The 21,253-nt window shown below is 33.7% G+C and overlaps 1 protein-coding gene across 1 annotated transcript in view; it reads right to left on the bottom strand.

The window, feature by feature from the left end:
* Positions 1-1,516: 1,516 nt before the first annotated feature.
* LOC110039545 (thiamine pyrophosphokinase 1-like) overlaps positions 1,517-21,253 on the bottom strand; it is a 29,317-nt gene continuing 9,580 nt past the window's right edge. The window contains exons 3-6 of the mRNA XM_020744648.1: positions 16,967-17,039; positions 2,649-2,747; positions 2,256-2,505; positions 1,517-1,646 (exon numbers count right to left, since the gene is read on the bottom strand). Coding sequence (XP_020600307.1) covers positions 1,525-1,646; positions 2,256-2,505; positions 2,649-2,747; positions 16,967-17,039 — 544 coding nt within the window. The 3' untranslated portion in view covers positions 1,517-1,524. The remainder of the gene's footprint in view (positions 1,647-2,255; positions 2,506-2,648; positions 2,748-16,966; positions 17,040-21,253) is intronic.

Below are 21,253 nucleotides of genomic sequence, written 5' to 3'. Positions count from 1 at the left end.
TAGTGGTGATGGAATAATTTTTTAATGAGTTAGTGTTGCATGACGATCCAACACATGCATATAAATAAAAGAGAAGTAGCGAGAGGAGACAACATAATTTTTACATATAAAAGAAAAATTACGGGGTCTAGCCCAATTAAAATAATTAATTATGAGTTTGTAAGTATAAGGGTGCGCCTTTCTCTCGCAACAGAGAAATCAGGGCTATAATTTTAAACAAAGTATTATGCTTGTGTTTTTACAACAACAAAAAAAGAAAATACATGTGTTAGACACAACGACCATATGACCATGACTACATGATTTGCAAGCAGGGGTAATTGATGGCAAGCAATGATAATCGATGGTGGCTTATGGTAGGCAACGGGTTGTGATCAAACAGTGGTCGACGCCCATGAAGGCCGATGGTTATTTATCAGATTTTCTCTCAGGACAAACTTTGAAATTCCACTTCTTCTCCTCTTCTCTAGTGAAGAGAGAGTCTATTTATAGTCTTTTAGGGAGGAACATCTAAGTCTTTTGGCACATAACTTCTCTAATCACTTGATCAGATGATCCCCATCAATCTTTCTTGATCATAGATGATTTTTTAATGATTTGAGTGAATTAATGAACTCAAATTTTAACAATCTTAGACTCGTTATATTTCTCTCATCGAAACACTCAACTTGATTATAAATATGTCAAATTTAGAGTTCATTTAACAATTCAATTGAAGATTCAAAGCCTCTAAATATGCCTTAATAATTTGATCTAGATTTGATTGGGCCAAATTAAACCAATTTTGGTATCATCAAGTTCGTTTTGCCTAGACTAGTAGTTTGAATATAAACTTGTTGAAATCAAGGCTCAAGTAATCTTAAATTTGAATTTGAAAGATCCTTCATAAAAAATACATCAAAATTCATGCTTGATAAAAATTTATTGATCACACTGCAACAAAATGAGTTTTAACAAACCGGTGCCAAATTGCCCTTTCGAGCTCTCTCAATTGGCATTGCTATTAGATCACAAAACTAGAACTCCCACTTATGGAGGCTCTCATTTGACAGCTTAAAATAAGAGATATTATAAGGTGCGATTCGAATTCTCAGTCATAATTCTTTTATTGCACTGATTTATAATTGAAAAAAATATCAACAAAAATTCCCAAAATCATTTGAATTTTAGTCATCTCATTTATTTAAATCAGTCCCTTCTCAAATCAAACATGTCAACCTACTTCGGATTATATTTGAGTAGAGCCATTTTAAATCAGTTCTGAAGAGTTTTGGATCTAAATTCGACATATCAGATGGTCTCCGGGGGACAATTTTGACTCTTATGTCATTTACATTTAAGTCAATTATTTATACAGTTATTAGATATCAATACAGCTATATGCAAACATCTGAGCTCCTTAAAGTTACAGCCAATAAACTGAATAATCGTAAATTCAACAAGAAAATTTGACGATCAATAATACATGATGTAATAATGTAGATAAATTGAGAAAGCTGTGTTTCAACATATAAGAAGAGTTCATCATCTTGGTTTCCGGATGCTAATTGTCCACAACAGATCTGAGTCAGAATGCACTGTAATTTTCTCCTCTCGCACTGAATTGGATGTGCTCTCCAATCCACCAAAATGCATGCTTCCTTCAGCTGTTGATATCAGAGAAAGCTCTTGAGGTCAGACCATTTATTTTTTATTTTTAAAAACACTCAGAAATACTAAAATATTACTTTGAAACTTCTTAAAAATAATTATATCAAAAACATAATTTAATTTAAATCAAAACATAAATAAAATGACATAAAAAAGGAAAATAAAAAAATTAAACTAAGCATCCATTTGATTTAGGGTCTGTTTGGGACAGCTTTCTTCATGCTTTTCATTTCAAATCACAGCTATAACTCCATTTCGGGAAATGCTTTCTTGATGTTTTCTTAAAATTTTTGTGGTTGGAAGCATTTTTTTTTCAAACTGACATGTTAAAATGCGGTGGTTGTAAGAAAGTTGTTGTCTAAATTATATATATAATTCTCACAACAACTTTCTCCACCACAGCTTTACAATCAACTTTCTAAAATTCTTCAGCCACTCCAAACAGACCTTTAATAATCGGTTTTCTTTAACTTCCTGGATTAATATATAAACTTGGAATAAAAATTTCTGGATTAATATATAAACTTTCTAAAATTCTTTAACTTTCTGGATTAATATATAAACTTGGAATAAAAATGTAAAAGAAATGTAGTGTGGATGCTTACTAAGATCCCATTGGAGACCGGTGGTAGTAATGGAAGAAGCTGGTGCACCGAACGGGATGAGACCACAACGTGGTCCTTCAACAGAAGACTGGATGTAGATTTCATGCCGATGAGTTTTAGGAAGAAGATAAATCAAGCAGTGATCCGATAGGAGAATAATGCGCATGTTTGAGAAGTGATAAAGCACATTGATGTTCCCCATTTCATGGTCAAATCTTCCTCCAAGCGCGCCGGCAACAAGAATATGCAGCTGAATTCACTCAAGTGCATTAGTTCGCACTGTTTGCTTTTACTTTTTCCCTTAATGTTTTTGTTTAGCATGTTTTATACATCATTTTATATATTTTATTTGAAAAAATATATTCAATACATTTTGCAAAAGTGAATGCTTACATTTGATTTCTCCAAAGAGGGTGTGCAATCACAAATAAAAGCTACACACTTGTGTAAGTCGGGGAACTCCTGCTCTGTCACTCTCACTATCTTAACTCCCTGCCAGAGTTAACGAAACACAAAAAAATGTAATCCATGCTATGCCACAGAGTGAGAGATGAAAGATCATTTGCCGCAGTAATGACCGACCTACCATTAAATGTAGTAGTCCTTTTATAGAAATGAGCTCTAAAACTCTAGTTCAGACGGGAAATAGTCATCAAGTTGCAGTAAATAAAGCTTTAATGAGTAACTTGTTGAATGCTATATGAAAGAAAAACCTGTAACATGTATTAGCTTCATTGTGCCCTTTGCACATACAATAATAATAGAAGTCAACTACAATAGTACTTGGCAAGGGCATGCCAAGATAAATATTTCATGGGCCTATGACATGCTTCGTATCCAAACATGCCGAGTTAGAAATCAATAAAACCAGCATTATCTGAAATTATCTCAAACAGAACAATAGTTAACATTTTTATTTTGTAAATCTTAACCATCATTCTCAGCCTCCATGTGGGCATGTTAGCGAAGTGATAATGAGAAGGAAACTCTCCCCAAAAAAATCACCTTTTGAAGATGCCCAAAAGAAGCTTCTCGCCAACCATTGATGCCATTTAACATATAATGAAATACCGAAAATCAATAACCCACAACATGGTTTGGAATTCTGATATTTCTAACCAAGTTTAGTTATGGGTAGGTATTATCACCTTGTCCAATACAAGAACTGAATTTTTATAAAATGAAATCCATGGTGATGAAAGTTTAGTGGAATATCTCTTGAGATTTGTATCTAATGTTGGGTCCTATTTGTAAATAGAAGAAGTATATGAATTTATTAGTACATGTTGTAAGGCTTTATATAAGCCCAAGTCATTAATGCAATGGGTAAGATTTGAAGAGCAATTACTTTTAAAATGGTATCAGAACCCTAGCACTGAGCTTGAAGCAAAGGGAAAAAGAGACGGAAGTCGGCTTTGGCTACAAATGCAACGAAGCGAGATCTTTGTGTTGTGTGATCCCGTCATTGTGTTTCCCAAACGCAGGAGCGGAAGGAGCGTCGTTGCTATTATTGTGTGATCCAGTTGTTGCATCCTGTCGTCGAGTTTCCCGAGCACAGGAACGGAAGAAGGGAATTTCAGAGGCGGGTTTTTTTTTCATGTGATTTCTTCATTGTTGTCCAACAAGCTGTTGTTGCTATCCAGTGAGTTCTAAATGCGGTTGCAATCCCTTCGCTGTTGTCCAGAGAGCCCTAATTGCGACTATTGGAGTTTCAAAGGACTTCATACACAAACAATCTTTTCGTTTGCTACGAAGCAGAGGGGAAGTGCAGGCTCATGCTTGCATAGGAACAGGGAGGTTCAAGCTGCTTCGAGTGAAACAAGAATTGGCGAGGGCATCAGATCAGGCATACAAATCAAAGAATAGTAAAATTTAGGATGTTAGAAGAAAGAGATGGTGCAGGAGGTAAAGGCGTGAAGCTTCTGGAGAAGATAGATCCTGAAGTTCTGAAGGTCTTGATCGGGCTCATACAAGAAGCCTAGTGTCTCGATGGGGGCCACTACCTCGACACATGCTTCAACGCAGGTGAAGCTATATCTCCTCCATGTGGATATGAAACTTGATGGACTAGTCACATATCTGAGTTAATCGCGTCAAATCGAGGCGGCTCTGGTAGTGAAGAGACTAGAAGGATATTTGACGGGTGTTGAGCCAAAGAGTGGCAGGTTGAAAGGGATGAGTGAAGGACCTCACATGTCTTGCTTTACACTTGACTACTTAACTCGATGGTTCCATCTATGGCCTTATCAATTGATGACATTCAAAAAGTGAGGGACATCTGGGCAAAGTAGAATAACTCTACTGGGATTAAAAATCACATGAGGGTATTCTATATTCAGTGTGAGATAGGAGATAGATTGATTCAGGAGTACTCCATAAAGCTGGAGCAATTGTGGTAAGATCTTAATCACTTCTTACCTATGTAAAGCTGTGATGATCAGACTATGCAATTTATGGCTCATTTGAACCTGACCTTTGATCAGAGGAAATCAATCCTCCTAGCCCAACGACGATCCCTTCACTGGATGAGGCAATTACCGCGATGATACTGAAGAAGAGTTGCATGAGGCAACACTCGGAGCCGGGTGGACTTCCAGTTATGTGATCAGCTTTGTCTGCTTTGAGCTTAGGCATGACAAGTGCCCAAGGGAAGACACGTAGGTGCTACAACTGTGAAGAAGTGGGACACCTGAGCAAGACTTGTGCAAAGCCACCCAAGGATAAAGAGACTAGTGAACAAGGACAGCCTAGAGGCCATGGTCGTAGTCGTAGAGGCCAAATAGGTAGAAGAGAGGGCCACTAGAAAATTTTGATGATAGAAGATAATGAGAGAGAGATAGGAGTGATCTTTATTAATAAGGATCAGGAGTTCCTGGAGATATTGAAGAGGAAGCAGAGAGTGGCAGATGATGTGACTGAGAATGCATCCACCTTATCGTCATTCAAGAGAAACACTGTTACTTATGCTCACTTAGCCAAAGATTCTCATAATGCACATGCTCTTGCATCGATATCCACAATGAGATCACTAAAATGGATAGTAGATTATGGTGCATCTTGACATGTGGCGGGTAACGCTAGTGAGTTTTCTTCTTATACTCACCTAACTGTTCCAGAAAATATTCAGGCCGTTGAAGGTACAATATAATCGATGATTTGTAAGGGTACTGTGAGGTATACAGATTCTATGACTTTGTCCAATGTTTTGTATGCTTCTTCCTTTCCAATGAACATTTTATCCATTAGTGTATTATACTCCAACTAAAATGTATTGTTTCATTTGATATTCTAAGGTGATCTTTCAAGAGAATGAGACTAAACGGAAACTTAGGACCAACATGTGGCATAATGGACTCTAGTACTTGGATAAAAAGGGATGGACTCAACCTTGACATTTATGGTAGAGAATGCTGGAATAGGAGATTTTGTGAAGAGTGTGGAGGATGTGTTGCTTGGATATATCTGATGAGAAATAAAAGTGATGTTCTCGTCTGCTTTAAAGACTTTACAGAGTGATTCAGACTTAAAACGATGCAATAGTGAAGATATTGAGGTCTGATAATGAGACAGAGTAAACCAACAAGACGTTTGAGAGTAGTTGTCAACCTAAGGAATACAACATCAAATCATATGTCCATACACACCGACACAAAGCAGAGTAGCGAACAAGAAGAATATACATCTTCTAGAGATATCCCGAAACATGATGATCATGATGAATGTCCTAAAGCACTTGTGGGGCAAAACAGTGGCTGCACAATTGATAAAATGAATGCCCTCAAGAGTGTTGGAATGACAATCTCCTTGTGAGTTGCAAAAAGGAAAAAATGATTGAATCCTCCCATTAAAGATATTTGATTGTGTATGTTTTTTAAAGGATAATAGATCATCAATAAAGAAGTTGTATCTCAATGCTGTGAAGTGTATTTTCATGGGTTATTTTGCTACCCAGAAGAGGTATGTTTGTTGGAGCCCAGTAGAAAAGATACTACTTATGAGTAAGGATGTGACTTTTAGAGAATTCAAACCTTACTACTCCTTGAAGGTGATTGCACCGTTTGGTGACTCGCTAGATAATGGAGGTGTGAGAAGAGGGGGGGGGGGGGGGGGTGGTGGAATAAAAATTTGGGGAATCAGGGGGAACAATGCGTTCTCCGGTTGTGTGGGAAGAATCAGCTAAGGAAGAGCCCGAAAATGAGCAAAATGAGCCTGAAGATGGTGGGATTCAAGCTCAAGAAGAGCTGAGAGTGTATACAAGGAGAAAGAGGCAGAATGATGGAACAGTGCATGTCGTGTCACTCATGCCAGCAAATCCTTTATCCATGTCTACTCAGACTCCTAAAACACCTACACCATCCAATTCAGAATTAGATTACATAGTTGATCTGATTCCTCTTCCTTCTCCTCCCACTCCCATGACTTTAAGGAGTACCTCTCGCAACAATGCAGGTTATTCTATGATCATTATTCTCCTGATTTTTTTTAGTTTCTCACATGACATTGCTCAGTTTGTCTCACACTTTAACATATCACATGATTTCATTACATCTTTGGACATTGTCTCTATCCCCAAGTGTCGGTTGGTAGCACAAGAGGATCCAAAGGGGAAGGCTTTCATGTTGGAAGAACTTGATGCTCTCTTTAAGAACAGGACGTGGGAGTTCGCATTGCAACCAATAGGGAAAAATGCTCGGGTGCAAATGGGTATTCACAGTGAAACATACCTAAAAAAAATGGTCGCTATAAAGCACAAGTTATGGCAAAAGAGTATAGTCAGACATATGACATCGACTATGACTAGATATTTGCATCAGTGAAGAAGATGAGCATAGTCAGGACACTCGTCTCTCTGAATGTAAATGGTGGATGAAGATACACCAACTAGATGTGAATAATGTATTTCTTCATAGGGATCTACTAGATGAGGTTTACATGGAGATACCCTCATGCTTCGACACAAACAAAACAGTGGACAATGTATGTAGACTGAGGACACAATAGATGTTGAAACAGCCTCCTCGAGCTTGGTTTGATAGGTTCAAACAACAATAGTAGGCATGGGCTATTAGTGGATTAATGTCAACCACACAAATTTCTTTCGAAGACATGGTGGTTACATTAATATGTTTGTCTTTTATGTGGATAATATGATAGTCACTTGTGTGATGAGGGAGAAATTGTGCTACTAAAGGTAAAATTGAGCAAAGAATTTGAGGACCTGGGACAATTTAAATAGTTCCTTGGCATTGATGTGACTCGTGGAGCAGAGGGGATCGTTCTATCTCAGAGAAAAAATGTACTAGACTTGCTCACAAATATAGGCATGTTGGGATGCAAGCCTACAGTTTCACTAATTAATCAGAAAAGAAAGTTGAGCACAAAGGCAGGAGAGTCAGTTTATTGCAAGAGGTACCATAGATTAGTAAATCGTCTCATTTATCTAAGTCACACTCGTCCCGACATATCATTATAGTAAGCGTGGTGAGTCGCTACATGCATGATCCGAGGAAGGACCATATAGATGCAGTGTAACAGATTATGAGATACCTGAAGAAGATATTGATCTTCAGGAAGAGTGGACATCTAAGCATTGAGGGCTATTGTGGCTTTAACCGAGCAAGTTGAGCTGATGACAAAAGGTCCAAATCTAGATATTGTATGTTCATAGGGGGCAACCTGGTCCCTTAGAAGAGCAACAAATAGTCCGTAGTAGTGAGGTCAACAATAGAGGGAGAGTATAGGGCCATGACATTAGGAGTTGCCAAGATGATGTGACTGAGAGCCTTGCTAGTAGAGCTCAAGATGAACCACGAAGCTCAAATGAAGTAGTGGTGTGACAAGAATTCAACGATCAACCTCACCAACAACCTGATGCAACATGATAGAACTAAACATGATAGGTTCTTCATCAAGGAAAAGTTGAATAAGGGACTACTGTAGCTAAGTCATGCAGCCACTGAAGAGCAAGCAGCTAACCGCCTCACCAAAGGACTTAGCTCATTAGATTTGTGTAGGTTATGTGATAAAGTGGGCTAGTGGATATCTTTTGTCCATCTTTAGGGGGAGTGTTGAGATTTGTATCTAATGTAGGATCGTATTTGTAAATAGAAAAAACCTAGAAATTTATTAGTAAACGGTGTGAGATTCAATATAAGCCCAAGTCATTAATGAAATGGGTAAGATTTGAAGAGCAATTACTTTCAAAAATATCTAAAAGCACAATCAAATGAGACCATTAATTCCAAGAATTGGTCGCATAGTCGGGAATGTTGATCATAATGTTGATGATGACACACAAATATCCTCTTACTAGAGATTTATCTCTAATGATAAACCAAGATATATTCCGATGATGAGTAATTCAGGAGCTATGATTTCAATGCAATTAAAATGATGCAATAAATTTAGCTCACATAAATTAAATAAAAATTCACATATAAAAAAAGATTAAATATACAAAAATTTATTTTCTTAATATATAAACTTGATATGAAAACTGAACCAAAATGATAATGCAATTATAAATTGACTCAAATAAATTAATTACAAATTAGAAAAAAAATCAACAAGCAATTGAAAACTTAATTGTGTCAAATTTAGCTAAAGCATTGACTCTTGTCATACCAATAATAAATATTTGTAGCCAAAAGAAATTAACAGATCGCCAAAGAGAAGAAATTTTAGCTTAATGCTGATAAAAAGTTATTAACTTTAAAATTTTCTTATTCCAACACTACAGAAAATATCACTTTTAGTACTCACTATTTTGAGCCACATATAAAGTGTAGCCAACGTAAAGTAAAAAATAAAGAGGGTGATGGAAATGAAATAACCCAATCATCCTTATTTAGGCTCTGTTTGGCGCGGCTGCCAGTCTGCGGCGCGGTGTTGTGCTGTGAAACGCGCCGCGAAAAAATGTCGTTTGGAGCGGCGGTGAGCATGCGGTTGGCCGCGATATACCCCGAAAGCGGAACGCGATGAACAACTCGTGGCTTAGCTTTCTCTCTAGGCTTTTTACCTGATTACTCTACCCCCGATTCTCATTTCTTCTTCACGAATCGCGCGATCTGCTCCCCTCGCCTTCTCTTCACTGATGGCTTCCTCTTCTCCGGCGCATCTCACGCAACCAAGTCGCTTCTTCCTCTATTCTTACGAGTTCCTCACGCGCAGGGCTTCTTCCTTCTCTACTCTTCGCACTGGTAAGATTTTTTTTTTTTTCAACAGAGCCGGCTCTTTAACGTTCTTCATGATTGCGCCCTCTATTTATTTTCCTGTTATCGGTATAGTGGTGCTGTTAAGAGAGGAATTCTTGGTTGTTTCAATTCTTTTGTTAGCTTGAAATTTTAAAATGAAGGGAGAGCATGCCTTATGAGTTCTGAATGCTTACTCACGAGTATTTGGGTGAAGTTCGGTTAAAATCTGGTAGTTCATCCAAAAATGAAATGAAAATTTAACTTCTCCAAGCTGATTGCGAAGCTATGATGGCTTGGGGATCTGCTGCTAGCGAGTTTCACTTTTATCGGATTTCCTAAATACTGCTTGAGTTGAAGTGAAAGTGTTTTAGCAATGTTTGAATGCTTGACTGTAAATGTTTCTGTGCAAAATGGTTAAAATTGTTGCACCCAAAACCTACCATTTCCAAACTGCCTTCCATTAAACTCATTAAATTAGGGGATTGTTGGGTAACCTTTGCATCTCGCATATTGGTGGCAGAGAAAAAGATGTTTCAGCTATGAAAACCCCCAAATTTCTTCTATGTCTCATTAACTCTTCAGACCCATTTTAATTTTGAAAAATTTTACTTGATTTTGGAATAATATTATTCGGTGAAGAATCCACTTCGAGAGCAAGAATAATTCTATTTTTTTATTATGTTTTGAAATGAATTCATGTTTATGGAATATCAAATATATTGATGTCATAGTTCTGTTATAAACAAATTTACTGAACATTGGCAAAATGGTCATTTTTCAGAAACAGACAGTCAGCTTCTTTGCAGCAGTTTTCCCGCAGCAGCTTCCTGGGACAGCGCAGCTTCAGCTGCGCCAAACAGACCCTTAATTTTGGAGTATCAGAGGGAGTATCTAATAAATGTGTATAAAGATAGTTATGTGATAAAAAGATTATTGTTAGCACATTATATATCCTCCTGAACTCATAGGATGTGCAAGTCTCCAAGAATAAATTTCATAATAATTTTATGCAATACTATTTACTAAAGGTAATACATGAGCACACTTTATATACTTAATTTAAGGTAATTAACAATAAGGTCAAAGCTGAATTCATCATATGATTTATGTTCTATACAACTATTTTAATTAAAATTTATAATATAGTTAGAATTTATCTTTTGCTAAACAAACCTTGCATGCAATATATTGTATGCTACAATCAAGTTTATCATAAAAAAAGTTGGTAAGAGATTGAGAACTACATGATCTTACATGGGGATCAATGAGAGAAGTAAGATTATGGTTGATTTATCAAATTTATCGAGGAGATATTTAATTATGCATGTGTAAAAAGAAACACGTCCATAGAAAATAAATTTAACAGCTATGATATTGTTCAAGAAATAATACAACAACAACGGTATGGGACCCAAAAACTTGCCTTGGATTGATAGGTTCTCTTAAGTTACGATCCTTCAAAAGATTGATAAGGAAACCATGGTAGCAAGATATTAAGGTTTAGGTGAAGGGGTCAAATTAAAAACCCAATTTAAGCATTGGTCATACAAGGCGTATCTCAAAAAGTAGAATACCTTACATGATTTTGACCTTAGTATAAGCAATGTGTCATGCCTGAAATCGTTTGAAATATAAAAATCTTAGATTGGGGTGTCTTGAGATTTTCTAAAATGTTATAAAAATTTTTTGTTAAGTATTGATATTTTTATGGATTTTATTTAAATATAAGGTCAAGCGGAATCATAATTCGGCAGTAAAATTTGAGTGGATGTTTGGCTTAGATAGAGGGTTTCACAGCTTGAACAAAATTACGAAAATTTCAGTTAATGATAGTAGATGTGTCTATATAAATGCTGGAGTTTTTCAATGATTTTAAAGATGTCTAGGTTGACCAACTTAATAAGACCAGGCTAGATTTAGCCATAGCCATGGCCAACCATTACTACTGAATTTTGGTTTGAGTTTTGTGAGATAAAAACTAGGCTGATGTTTTGGAGATTTACAAGGATGCAAAAAAAAAAAAAAAAACAACAAGATATAAGATTCCGGAATAAATTGAAATAAAAGAGCAAGAAAAAATTAAATATATCACTCACCATAGCAAATGAAGTGGTGGAACATCACCAAAATCTTCACCTGTTTGACCCACATAACAAATAAAGATATCCTACACAAACCCTAATTCTATTATGGAAAGAGAAAAAAAAGAGAGGAGAGGGATAACCCCTCCTTAATGAAGGAAGAAAGAGCCGCTAGCACTAATTTCTTTGAACATTCTAAAAAGTCATTAAAAAAAAACTTTCATGATTTTGCATAATTTTTCTAAGGATTTAAAGATTTAAGCTCCACCGAAATTCAATTTTTGAACTTTTCAAATAAGACTAACTTCAAAATATAAATAGTCTTGACAACCAAAAATAAATAAAAAGTTCTTTATTTAATGGGTAAGTTTTTTTGTTGTTATGAACTTCTCGTCCCTTAATCCTATCCTGCCTATATTGCATCACATAATATCTTAAAAGACACACCAAAAGTTTATTTCTCTTTCTCTGTGATTAACACGATCTTGTGCCTAACATAGGCACAGGAGTGTATAAGCAAAATGAAACAATTAAAATACAATGAAATTTAAAATAAAAAATATCCATTTATTCTCTCACTGACTGGTATTTCAAGCATAGTAACTAAATTAAATTGGATGATTAAAAATAAAGTAAAACTGATTGGTATTGATTACGACAAAACTTATAGGTAGCATTGATAATAAATAAACATTGGAAGTTTCTCATCATGAAGAAGAGAAATCATAATCCATAGAACTTGAAGCCGATACAGACCTAATGACTAACTTTCACAAAGTTGAAGTAACTTTAAAGAGGTTTATGGATTTGCTAATGACAATACAAAAGATAACGATGATAAATAACAATAATAACTATTACCAAGATTAAGTTAGATGAGAAGAATAATTAATGGTTACTTATATGTAAATTTAATTTTTTGCACAATTGGCACGCATTGAATCTTTTGCCCCTTTTTTTTTTGCCTACTCGAAAGTTTGGAGGATTGGAGTTTATTATTATTTAGGCAAGCATCAAACTCTGAACATTAGCAACAACTTTCAACGATATTATCAATTGGACTAGCGCACACCCACATACATTTAGGCTTTCAAAATAATATTTAATGTTCATAATCACATTTCTTTTAATTAGCATTAAATTATTTATAATTTATTTATATTCTTTATAGATGTCAGCTAGTGAAAGAGATAAACACATAAGAAATTTACTAAATTTATAGTTTTTAAGTGGAAAAAAAAATAGCTGATGCCACCACTACTAGCAGTATGATCTACTTCACTCTACTCACATTTATCACCACCACTACCATACATATCAAATCACTAATTTATAGCGCACCGATCTACCCCTTCCCACTAATATACCATTCTGTCATCCACATTAACCATTTCCAACACCATCTTATGTAGGAGGGACATCCACACACTATAATCTTTTGCCCCTTTTTTTTTCCTGCTCCAAAGTTTGGAGGATTGGAGTTTATTATTATTTAGGCAAGCATCAAACACTGGACACTAGCAACAACTTTCAAGGATATTATCAATTGGACTAGTGCAAACCCACACACATTTAGGCTTTCAAATTAATTTTTAATGTTCATAATCACATTTCTTTTATAATATTTTAGCATTAAATTATTTATAATTTATTTATATTCTTTATAGATGTCAACTAGTGAAAGAGATAAACACATGACAAATTTATTAATTTATAGTTTTTAGGTGGAAAAAAAAAATAGCTGATGTCACCACCACCGGCAGTATGATCTACTCCACACTACTCACATTCATCACCACCACTACCATACATATCAAATCACTAATTTATATTCCACCGATCTACCTCTTCCCATCAATATACCACTCAGTCATTCATATTAACCATTTCCAACACCATCGTAAGTAGGAGGGCCATCCACACACTATAATCATTGTATGCACAACCAAACTACTACCCTTCTTCCCTACCACCTCACTGTTTTAGACAATCTAGCTGTCTTGACACCTCTTAATATTTATCCCATTGTATCACAAACCAAGCCAACTCCAAAGAAGTGTAAAATTGCTACTCATGAGCACACTTAATGTTTTGAACCAAACAATGACACATTAAACCTTGAATATGATTGTCTTTGAACGGTTACAGATATCTTTATTAATTAAGTTGATTTCTATGAGTTTAACCCACTTTAATTGTCTTTTCTATGAGTTTAACCCACATAAGATTAAGAAGACATAAGAATTAAATTTGATAGTTATATTGTATCATTGGAAAAGAAACATCGAAGATACTGTGACAAGTAATTTTGTGAGTTTTAGATGAAAATTTTTGTATTTTTATCAAATAAATCTTTAATTTTGAGATACAAATTAATGAGAGTTTTATTATATGCCACACAATTATCATGCACTTATTTATCTAACACCCGAACTTTGATATTTATTAATTTAACACTTTAGTGTCACAATCAGATCAAAATATGTTCATGAGAATGTAAATTTTAATTTTAAAAAAAATATTAAATATTTTTTATGTGATGTTAACAATTTGCATGTTATATAAGTAAATATTAAGTTTAAGCATCACATATATAAATATATAAAAATTGTGTAGTATGAATGTAAATCCCCCTAATTAATGAATTTTGTATTTTAGAAAAGTTTTACAAAATTCCTCAACAAAAATAATCAGATCAAATGACATTTTGAGTAATGCAATTCAAAAAACTTGGGTGGCATTGCTACTAATATCCGTAAACCTAGGTAAATAACTAAGTGGGTCGGAAAAGGCATTTGAGCCAAGCGGGGAAGTCATGCATGTATGAGGAATACAAAGCCACAAGAAAAAAGTGATTTTGATTACGCAGGCATGGGCACTTCTCTTCATATTGGAGCTTAATTTCACAAATAGAGCATAGAATTTGAATGTTGAGTGTAAATTAATAAATTTAATTTATATTTATATATTTTTTAAAACAATATTAATATGTTTATAGAAGTTCATGTTAGAAAGAGACCCAAACATTTGACATGTGCACCCACCATAGGTAGATAGCTCAACAACAAAATCTAAAGAGCTTAAGTATGAATACTTTGAAATATGAACTTAATTATTTAATATTTTAAATATATAATGAATAATATTTTTTATAAAATGAGTATATGTACTTTAGAGATATGCAAAGCCGGAGCTTCACATAAGAGAAATGTTCAAGTGAATGATCTTAATAGTTAGATTACAGATTGTTGACATACGTTATTGGAGGAGAAAGATAATATATGAATTGGTCACTTAGTCCTATATACCCCTTATCTTGGTTATGTAAGATATGAGATGTAAGAAATGATGCAATGCTAAATAACTGCTATAACAGAGGATCAGCAAGCTTTTGTAATCACAGAAACACAACCACAAGTTAATGTCCCAGTCTAAAGGCAGTATGTTACAACAAAAGGAGCCTATAAAGAGGAAGATAGTCATATAGAAGAAGAATGTGAGAGAGGGGAGTGAATAAAAAATAAGCAATAATTTATAATAACTCTAATAATACATTTTGTATTATGAAAATTTTATTTTTAATGCCCACTTGTGGTGTTCTTAAACGTGTAGCTTTTGTTTTGAAGTATTAAATAAAATGTATTAGAAGTAATATGTTTAATAGGAAAAATTTACATGTCATACTCACGAAAGAATATTGTGCAAGAAAAAAAATCATGTTATCGACAAAAATATTGACAAAAACTCAATGATTTAACAAAAATAATAACGGTTAATTTATCAAAAAGTACTATTATCGAATCTACCAATAAATATTGGTAGATTTCCAGCAATATGCCTATTGGAAAATACTAGCGGTTGGATAAACAAAAATAAAAAGTAAAAATTAAAAAAATTCCTAACCCAATACTCACCAAAAAAGCATTTCCGACAATAATTGATATTGCATAGAAAAATCATTTCTTTTTTTGGTGAATAATGATTATTTCCTTACGAAAAAATCTGTTCGTAGTGGGGGTATTTCTTGTAATTAATTTTGCAAGGCATAAAAATGGCATTCGATTAAATTAACCTCTAATAAATAACGGTCTTTAACTAAAATTTCCAGTTCCACATGCCTAGAGGATTGTCGTTGAATTTTATGGCTATAATCCTTCCATAGACACCAAGAAAAAAAAAGAAGAAGAAGAAGAAACATCTGAAATGGGTTTTATCCTTTGCTTAAAGAAACTTCACTAGAATTTTGACATAATTTGTCTTGATAGGAATTAGGAAGGGTACAACACCAAATATTCATTCTTTTAAAGGATAAAAAACATGCATGAATTATTTAATTAGTTGAAAGTAGAGCACAAGAATAGGTACAGATAAATAGGTGCAGATTCAATTATAAATAAGAAGGGCACAAAGCTAACTATAGATAAATTGTACACAGGAGGCTAAAAAATTTTAGTTAAAAAAGTTAACAGGTTTGACTCAAATTTGTGCCAATATCCTTAGAACCTAGGAGTATTTTTTCCCCCTTAGAAACTATGACTATACCACTTGCGTTAGAGGTCTTTAGGGAAACATGAAAGATCCTTATAATGATAGAAAGTTGACTGATAACAAGTAGTAGTTGATGGATGTACATACACACAATAATATGCAAGTTAAAACGTTTAAAATATAGAGACTTATTCGATTGTAATAAGATTAAAATTCATGCAAAAAACATATGTTTAAGGCTGAACAATTGGAATTATCATTTAAATGTTAACATAGCACAGTTTTAATTTAGTAGATAATCAACTATGAGTAACTTGTAAATGCAGCTACCTAATATGCACCAAAAATAAAGAGCTTTCATTACACCAAAATATCAATTTTGGAAAAAAAACATTCATCCATCAAGTTGCTAATGTGACAACCAATTACTAATAGAATTAAAAGCAAAAGTTTACACTCCAGGGATAAAAATGTCATGGATGATCAGGTCTCATCCATGCCATACCAGGCACATTGACATAACAACATGATCAAACATCGAAAGCAACTTATGACATATTTATCATTATTGCAAAATAATGGCCTTCAAAAAACATTGAAGGACAATCTAAGAAATTTTTATTTTAAATAAGAGTTATATTTACGTCTAAGCAATCTATAAATAATTACAACATAGATGTTGGTGAACCAAAAAGAAAATAAGTTATTTCTATTATAATATTCTTAAGCTTCAAGAAGCAAAAACAAGCCTGGCTAATGATCATCGGGATTAAGAAATAATCGAAGTATTTACAAATCATAATCTTCATGCATGCTGATTCAACAAGAAAGCTATCTTAACTGAAAATAAAGAAAAACAACGTAAACAAAAATGCTTGGATAATTATATTACAACAACAAAAACAAAAATAGCAATACATGTTTGTAAAGCTCGAATAATATCACATACCAAATCAGAATAGAAATCCTTCACTTTTGTACTTATTGAATCCAAATCACCTATAATTACGTCAGGTTTGTACCTGACACAAATAAAATGGAGGTTTAAAATTTTCTATATTTTAAATAATTACAATGATAACATCATTTTTGAATAACGCTAGTAAAATGGACGATATTGAAAATATTGTAAAGCTCTATGATAGACTTTATAATGTAATAACTATAGCAGAAGCAAGCAGAAACAATCAATACGGGAAAATGGTTAAATACTTAAATAGCATCAACACTTGCATTGGACATGTTTCGATGCCAAATATTTGTGTCTGATTTAAGACGATCAGTATTAAGGACGAGTTTTGCTTCTCCGTATGCCTACACAAATATTTAGCGTCGCGATTAGCGACGAAACTATTCCTCGTTATCTTTGTCACTTAATAGCGGTGCAGTACAAACGTTAATGTCAATGCAAATTAACTTACGCAAATCCAACGCCTGGTCCTTAAAATCTAAAATTGCACCTCTCAAGCTCATTCGCGCTCTACCTCCCCGCGACTGTTCGGCGAATCCGAAACCGCTCCTCTGACCGTCCGACGACTTCGCGACCTCTTCTTCCTCTTATCTGAGCACTTCGAAGTAATTTCCTTTTTTTCCCACATTTAATTTGTCCACTTCTTTATTTTTTCTTTGCCAAATTAGTCTACTTTGCATTAGGTTTATGTTTATGAGATTAGCTATGCCTTAAGGAGAGTTTAGCTGCAAGTAGGATTTAGGATTTGATTGATTTAGTTAGCCCGGAAAGGGGAATTTGCATACATACCAGATACATAAGTATTTACATATATAACCCTAAACTCTACTATATACATTTATACCACCCAAATCTTTCATAACACATCAAAAATATCTCTATTTTAACTTTTACAAAGTGAAAGACACCTTTTTCTATATAGGTAAGCTGGCACATAGGTAAAAATTGAAGTATATGTTAGATATGAAGTAAGTGGTATGTAAGTAAAACTCCAACGGAAAATGGTAGATTGATGTGTTAAATCCACCCTCCCCGAGGTATATATGTTAATTTGTGTGTGTCTATACATAAATGCACACACATACAAACATATATATATTAGATTTAATTAGATTTATAGGTCTAGACATATATACATAGTTATGTACAAAATGATCTTTGTATAACTGATGATTTAAATGTCTTATTGTTTAAATGAAAATATGACACACAATAGGACGCGGTGGAGAAAAAAAATTCATGTAACTGGCCCCACTTAGTGGAATAAAAGCTTGTTGTTGTGGTTGTATTGTTTAAATCTACATATATATAGGCCTATGACAGATATTCAAAATTTGAAATTATGGATGTATAATATATTGTCTCCAAGTAGAAAAGAATTCATTAATGAGATTTTAAATTATGTGAAAGAATTTGCCCGAGCGATAACACAGCTGCCCATTTACATTTAAGAAGATAAGTTTCAATGCCCATGGCAAAGCACAAAAATCAAGCATACCTAACACCTGATAAAGTCATATTGAATTTTTACCATAAGAACTTCCAACCTAATTATTGGTACTTGATTGCGCATGGAAAGCATGAACCAGATATTCAATATGATCATGTTGGAGCTTCATCAAGTTCTGCACCTCCAACGAAATAAAATCCTAGCATATATGAAAAAATAATTTTTGATGCAAGCAGAGCTCAATTCGTTGAGAATGTTAGTGAAACGTAGAAATATTAAAATTTATTGAATGTCGCGCAATAGCTTTTGTGGGAAGCTTACACCACACATTCAGAGTTATCAATAAAGTCAGGATAAATATGTTCGTGATGCAGATTATTGAATAAAATAAAAAATTGTAAAAAACAAAACACCTTCACAGAGCTCAATATGCGAGGCATACTTATTGCAGAAGAAAATTACATTATATTTTTGTTATTTTGAGCAACATTAATTAATACAACAAATTTTTGGTGAGATGTCTTCGCAGTCTGAATTATCTGTATTTTAAATATCAAAAGAAATATCAAAGTGGCATGTTACACGCAACCTCAATGATAAAGAGCTTTGAGCAATGACTTTATATATTTTCTTAACTGTAATGAAATCCAACTATTTATGCAATAAGATTTCTAGTAATTATAAATTGCTTGAGATATGACTTAGAATTTTATATTAACTTACTCATATAACTAACAATGATGCGAGCAGGTTGTTTGTCAATAATTTAAGCATAGAGGATGACTTTGTCATAACCAAATAAATTGAGGAAAAATTTTCAATAGAGTTCAAATTATACATACGCTTAATTAACTCTTTAATTCATCAATACACAAGTTGCATACTCAAATTAAGAGTATTTATATTTTAAAATTTGTAATAGGTTCCCAATCAAAGCAATGGAGTTATAGATCAAGCCTCATTAGCCTTGTTTGGGGGTCTAATCATAATATAACAATGTGACAAATATTTGATATAAATAGTTATAGATTTCATACAAATTTTTTATGTGAAGGTAATAATATGTATAATTATGGTGTTTGTGTAAAAAGAAACACTCACTCGGATGGTGAGATTAGCTACTACGAAATTCTTCAAAAAGTAATGTAGTTGTGATATCTAGGTTGTTTTGAGTGCAATGCATACCTGTTCAACTGTGAATGATTCAATCATATTTCTAACCGAGGTTCAAGAATAGTACACTCATGATATCACTAAAGTTAAAATGAACAGTAGGTTTGAAAAATTTAATCCAATTGTTCTAGCATGTTAAGCTAGTTATGTCTACTATCTTAGATACCCTGTAGAACAAGAGATGAAATTGATTGAGTTGTGGTTATAAGGAGTAAATCTAAAATAACTATTAAGGTACAACTATCATAGAACCTATTCATCAAAAGTAATAAATGACATATTTTCGTATTCAACTCAATTCTATCGAAGGAATATCCTCGAGAGTATCACAATGGCATATGAAGAGGTTATTTAAATTATAGATGACACTAATAATAATAATAATGAATAAATTTTAAGTTCATCATTGACTAATTCATCTATAAAATGGACTAAGAGTGGTATATCTTTTCAGATTTTCATTTTTTTCATGATTTTACAGTCTGTTGTATTATTGATTTTTCTTACTTTTCACATTATATGTTCTGTGTATTCCTACTTTTACTTTTAGTGCTTTTACTATTAATGTGTCATACTTATACTTACATCATTTTTCTTATTTTCATTATATATCTTCCTGCTTTTATTTTTGCTGCTGCTACTTGTACTTCTAGTGCGGTGTGTCGGGATTATACTTCAATACTACTTACACTGATATTGTTTCATGCATAATGCTAGTTTTTTAATTTTTTTCTTCATGTTACAGATGACTTTAGGTGGAAGCGGAGAACAGCCATCTCGTTGGTCTATTCCTCAATCCCTCATTCCCTACAAAGAACAAATAAGTTAGTTTCCTGCCCTTCCTCACAGAGTAATAGTTTTGTGTTGATCTGCTCTTCCATCACTACATTGATGCTCGTGAGGTTTACATTTTTTGTTTCTACTCCGATCAGGCCTCCTGCTCCGACCAGACCTGTTGCTCCTACCAGTACAACCCCTTCCAAACCTTCGTTCTCGAGCAGTCGTCCATCGTCGCACTCCTCAGATGAAACAAATCCCTTCAAACCCATCACTTCAAGACAGGACACCTCCGGTTTGGTATATAATGACTTGAGGGAAATTCGTGAGTTACCTAAATCTAGAATAAATTGAATTAATTATTGCTACATTATTAAACTAAATTTTCTATTTCAGGTTCTACCCTTTCAGGCAACCTATTACACGTCTGTCGGCCGTTTTATTGTTCAACTTCACTTTCGTAGTTTGAAAAGGTGATGATTTTGGGATTTTGAAAATAATTTAAATATAAATATAACTTTTTTAAAGAAGTAATGTTTTTTAATTTTTAAAATAAGTGAGACCAAACGAGTCTCACATTTTTAATAGTTTAGATGATTTAATACAATACTACAAGCAATACACTTATCCCGAAGAATAAATATATTACTTGTAATAGGGATTTAATCATCTAGACTAAACAATTTGTGACATCCGTTTTGATCTGCGAAATATTTTTATAAAAAGGCCAACAAGTCACCTATCTAACATAAAAATTAGATAGGGTTTATTTTATCTGGGTTCTTGGTTCCCTATAGAGGCAAGCCCTATAGTTAATTACATCTTAAATGATCGAAATCACTTAAGATAACTCTCGATTAAGATCA

This window comes from Phalaenopsis equestris, unplaced genomic scaffold (genome assembly GCF_001263595.1).
Source record: "Phalaenopsis equestris unplaced genomic scaffold, ASM126359v1 Scaffold000002, whole genome shotgun sequence".
NCBI lineage: Eukaryota > Viridiplantae > Streptophyta > Magnoliopsida > Asparagales > Orchidaceae > Phalaenopsis > Phalaenopsis equestris.
The sequence above is the reverse complement of the archived record's forward strand: the minus strand, read 5'-3'. Positions and strand labels throughout refer to the sequence as shown.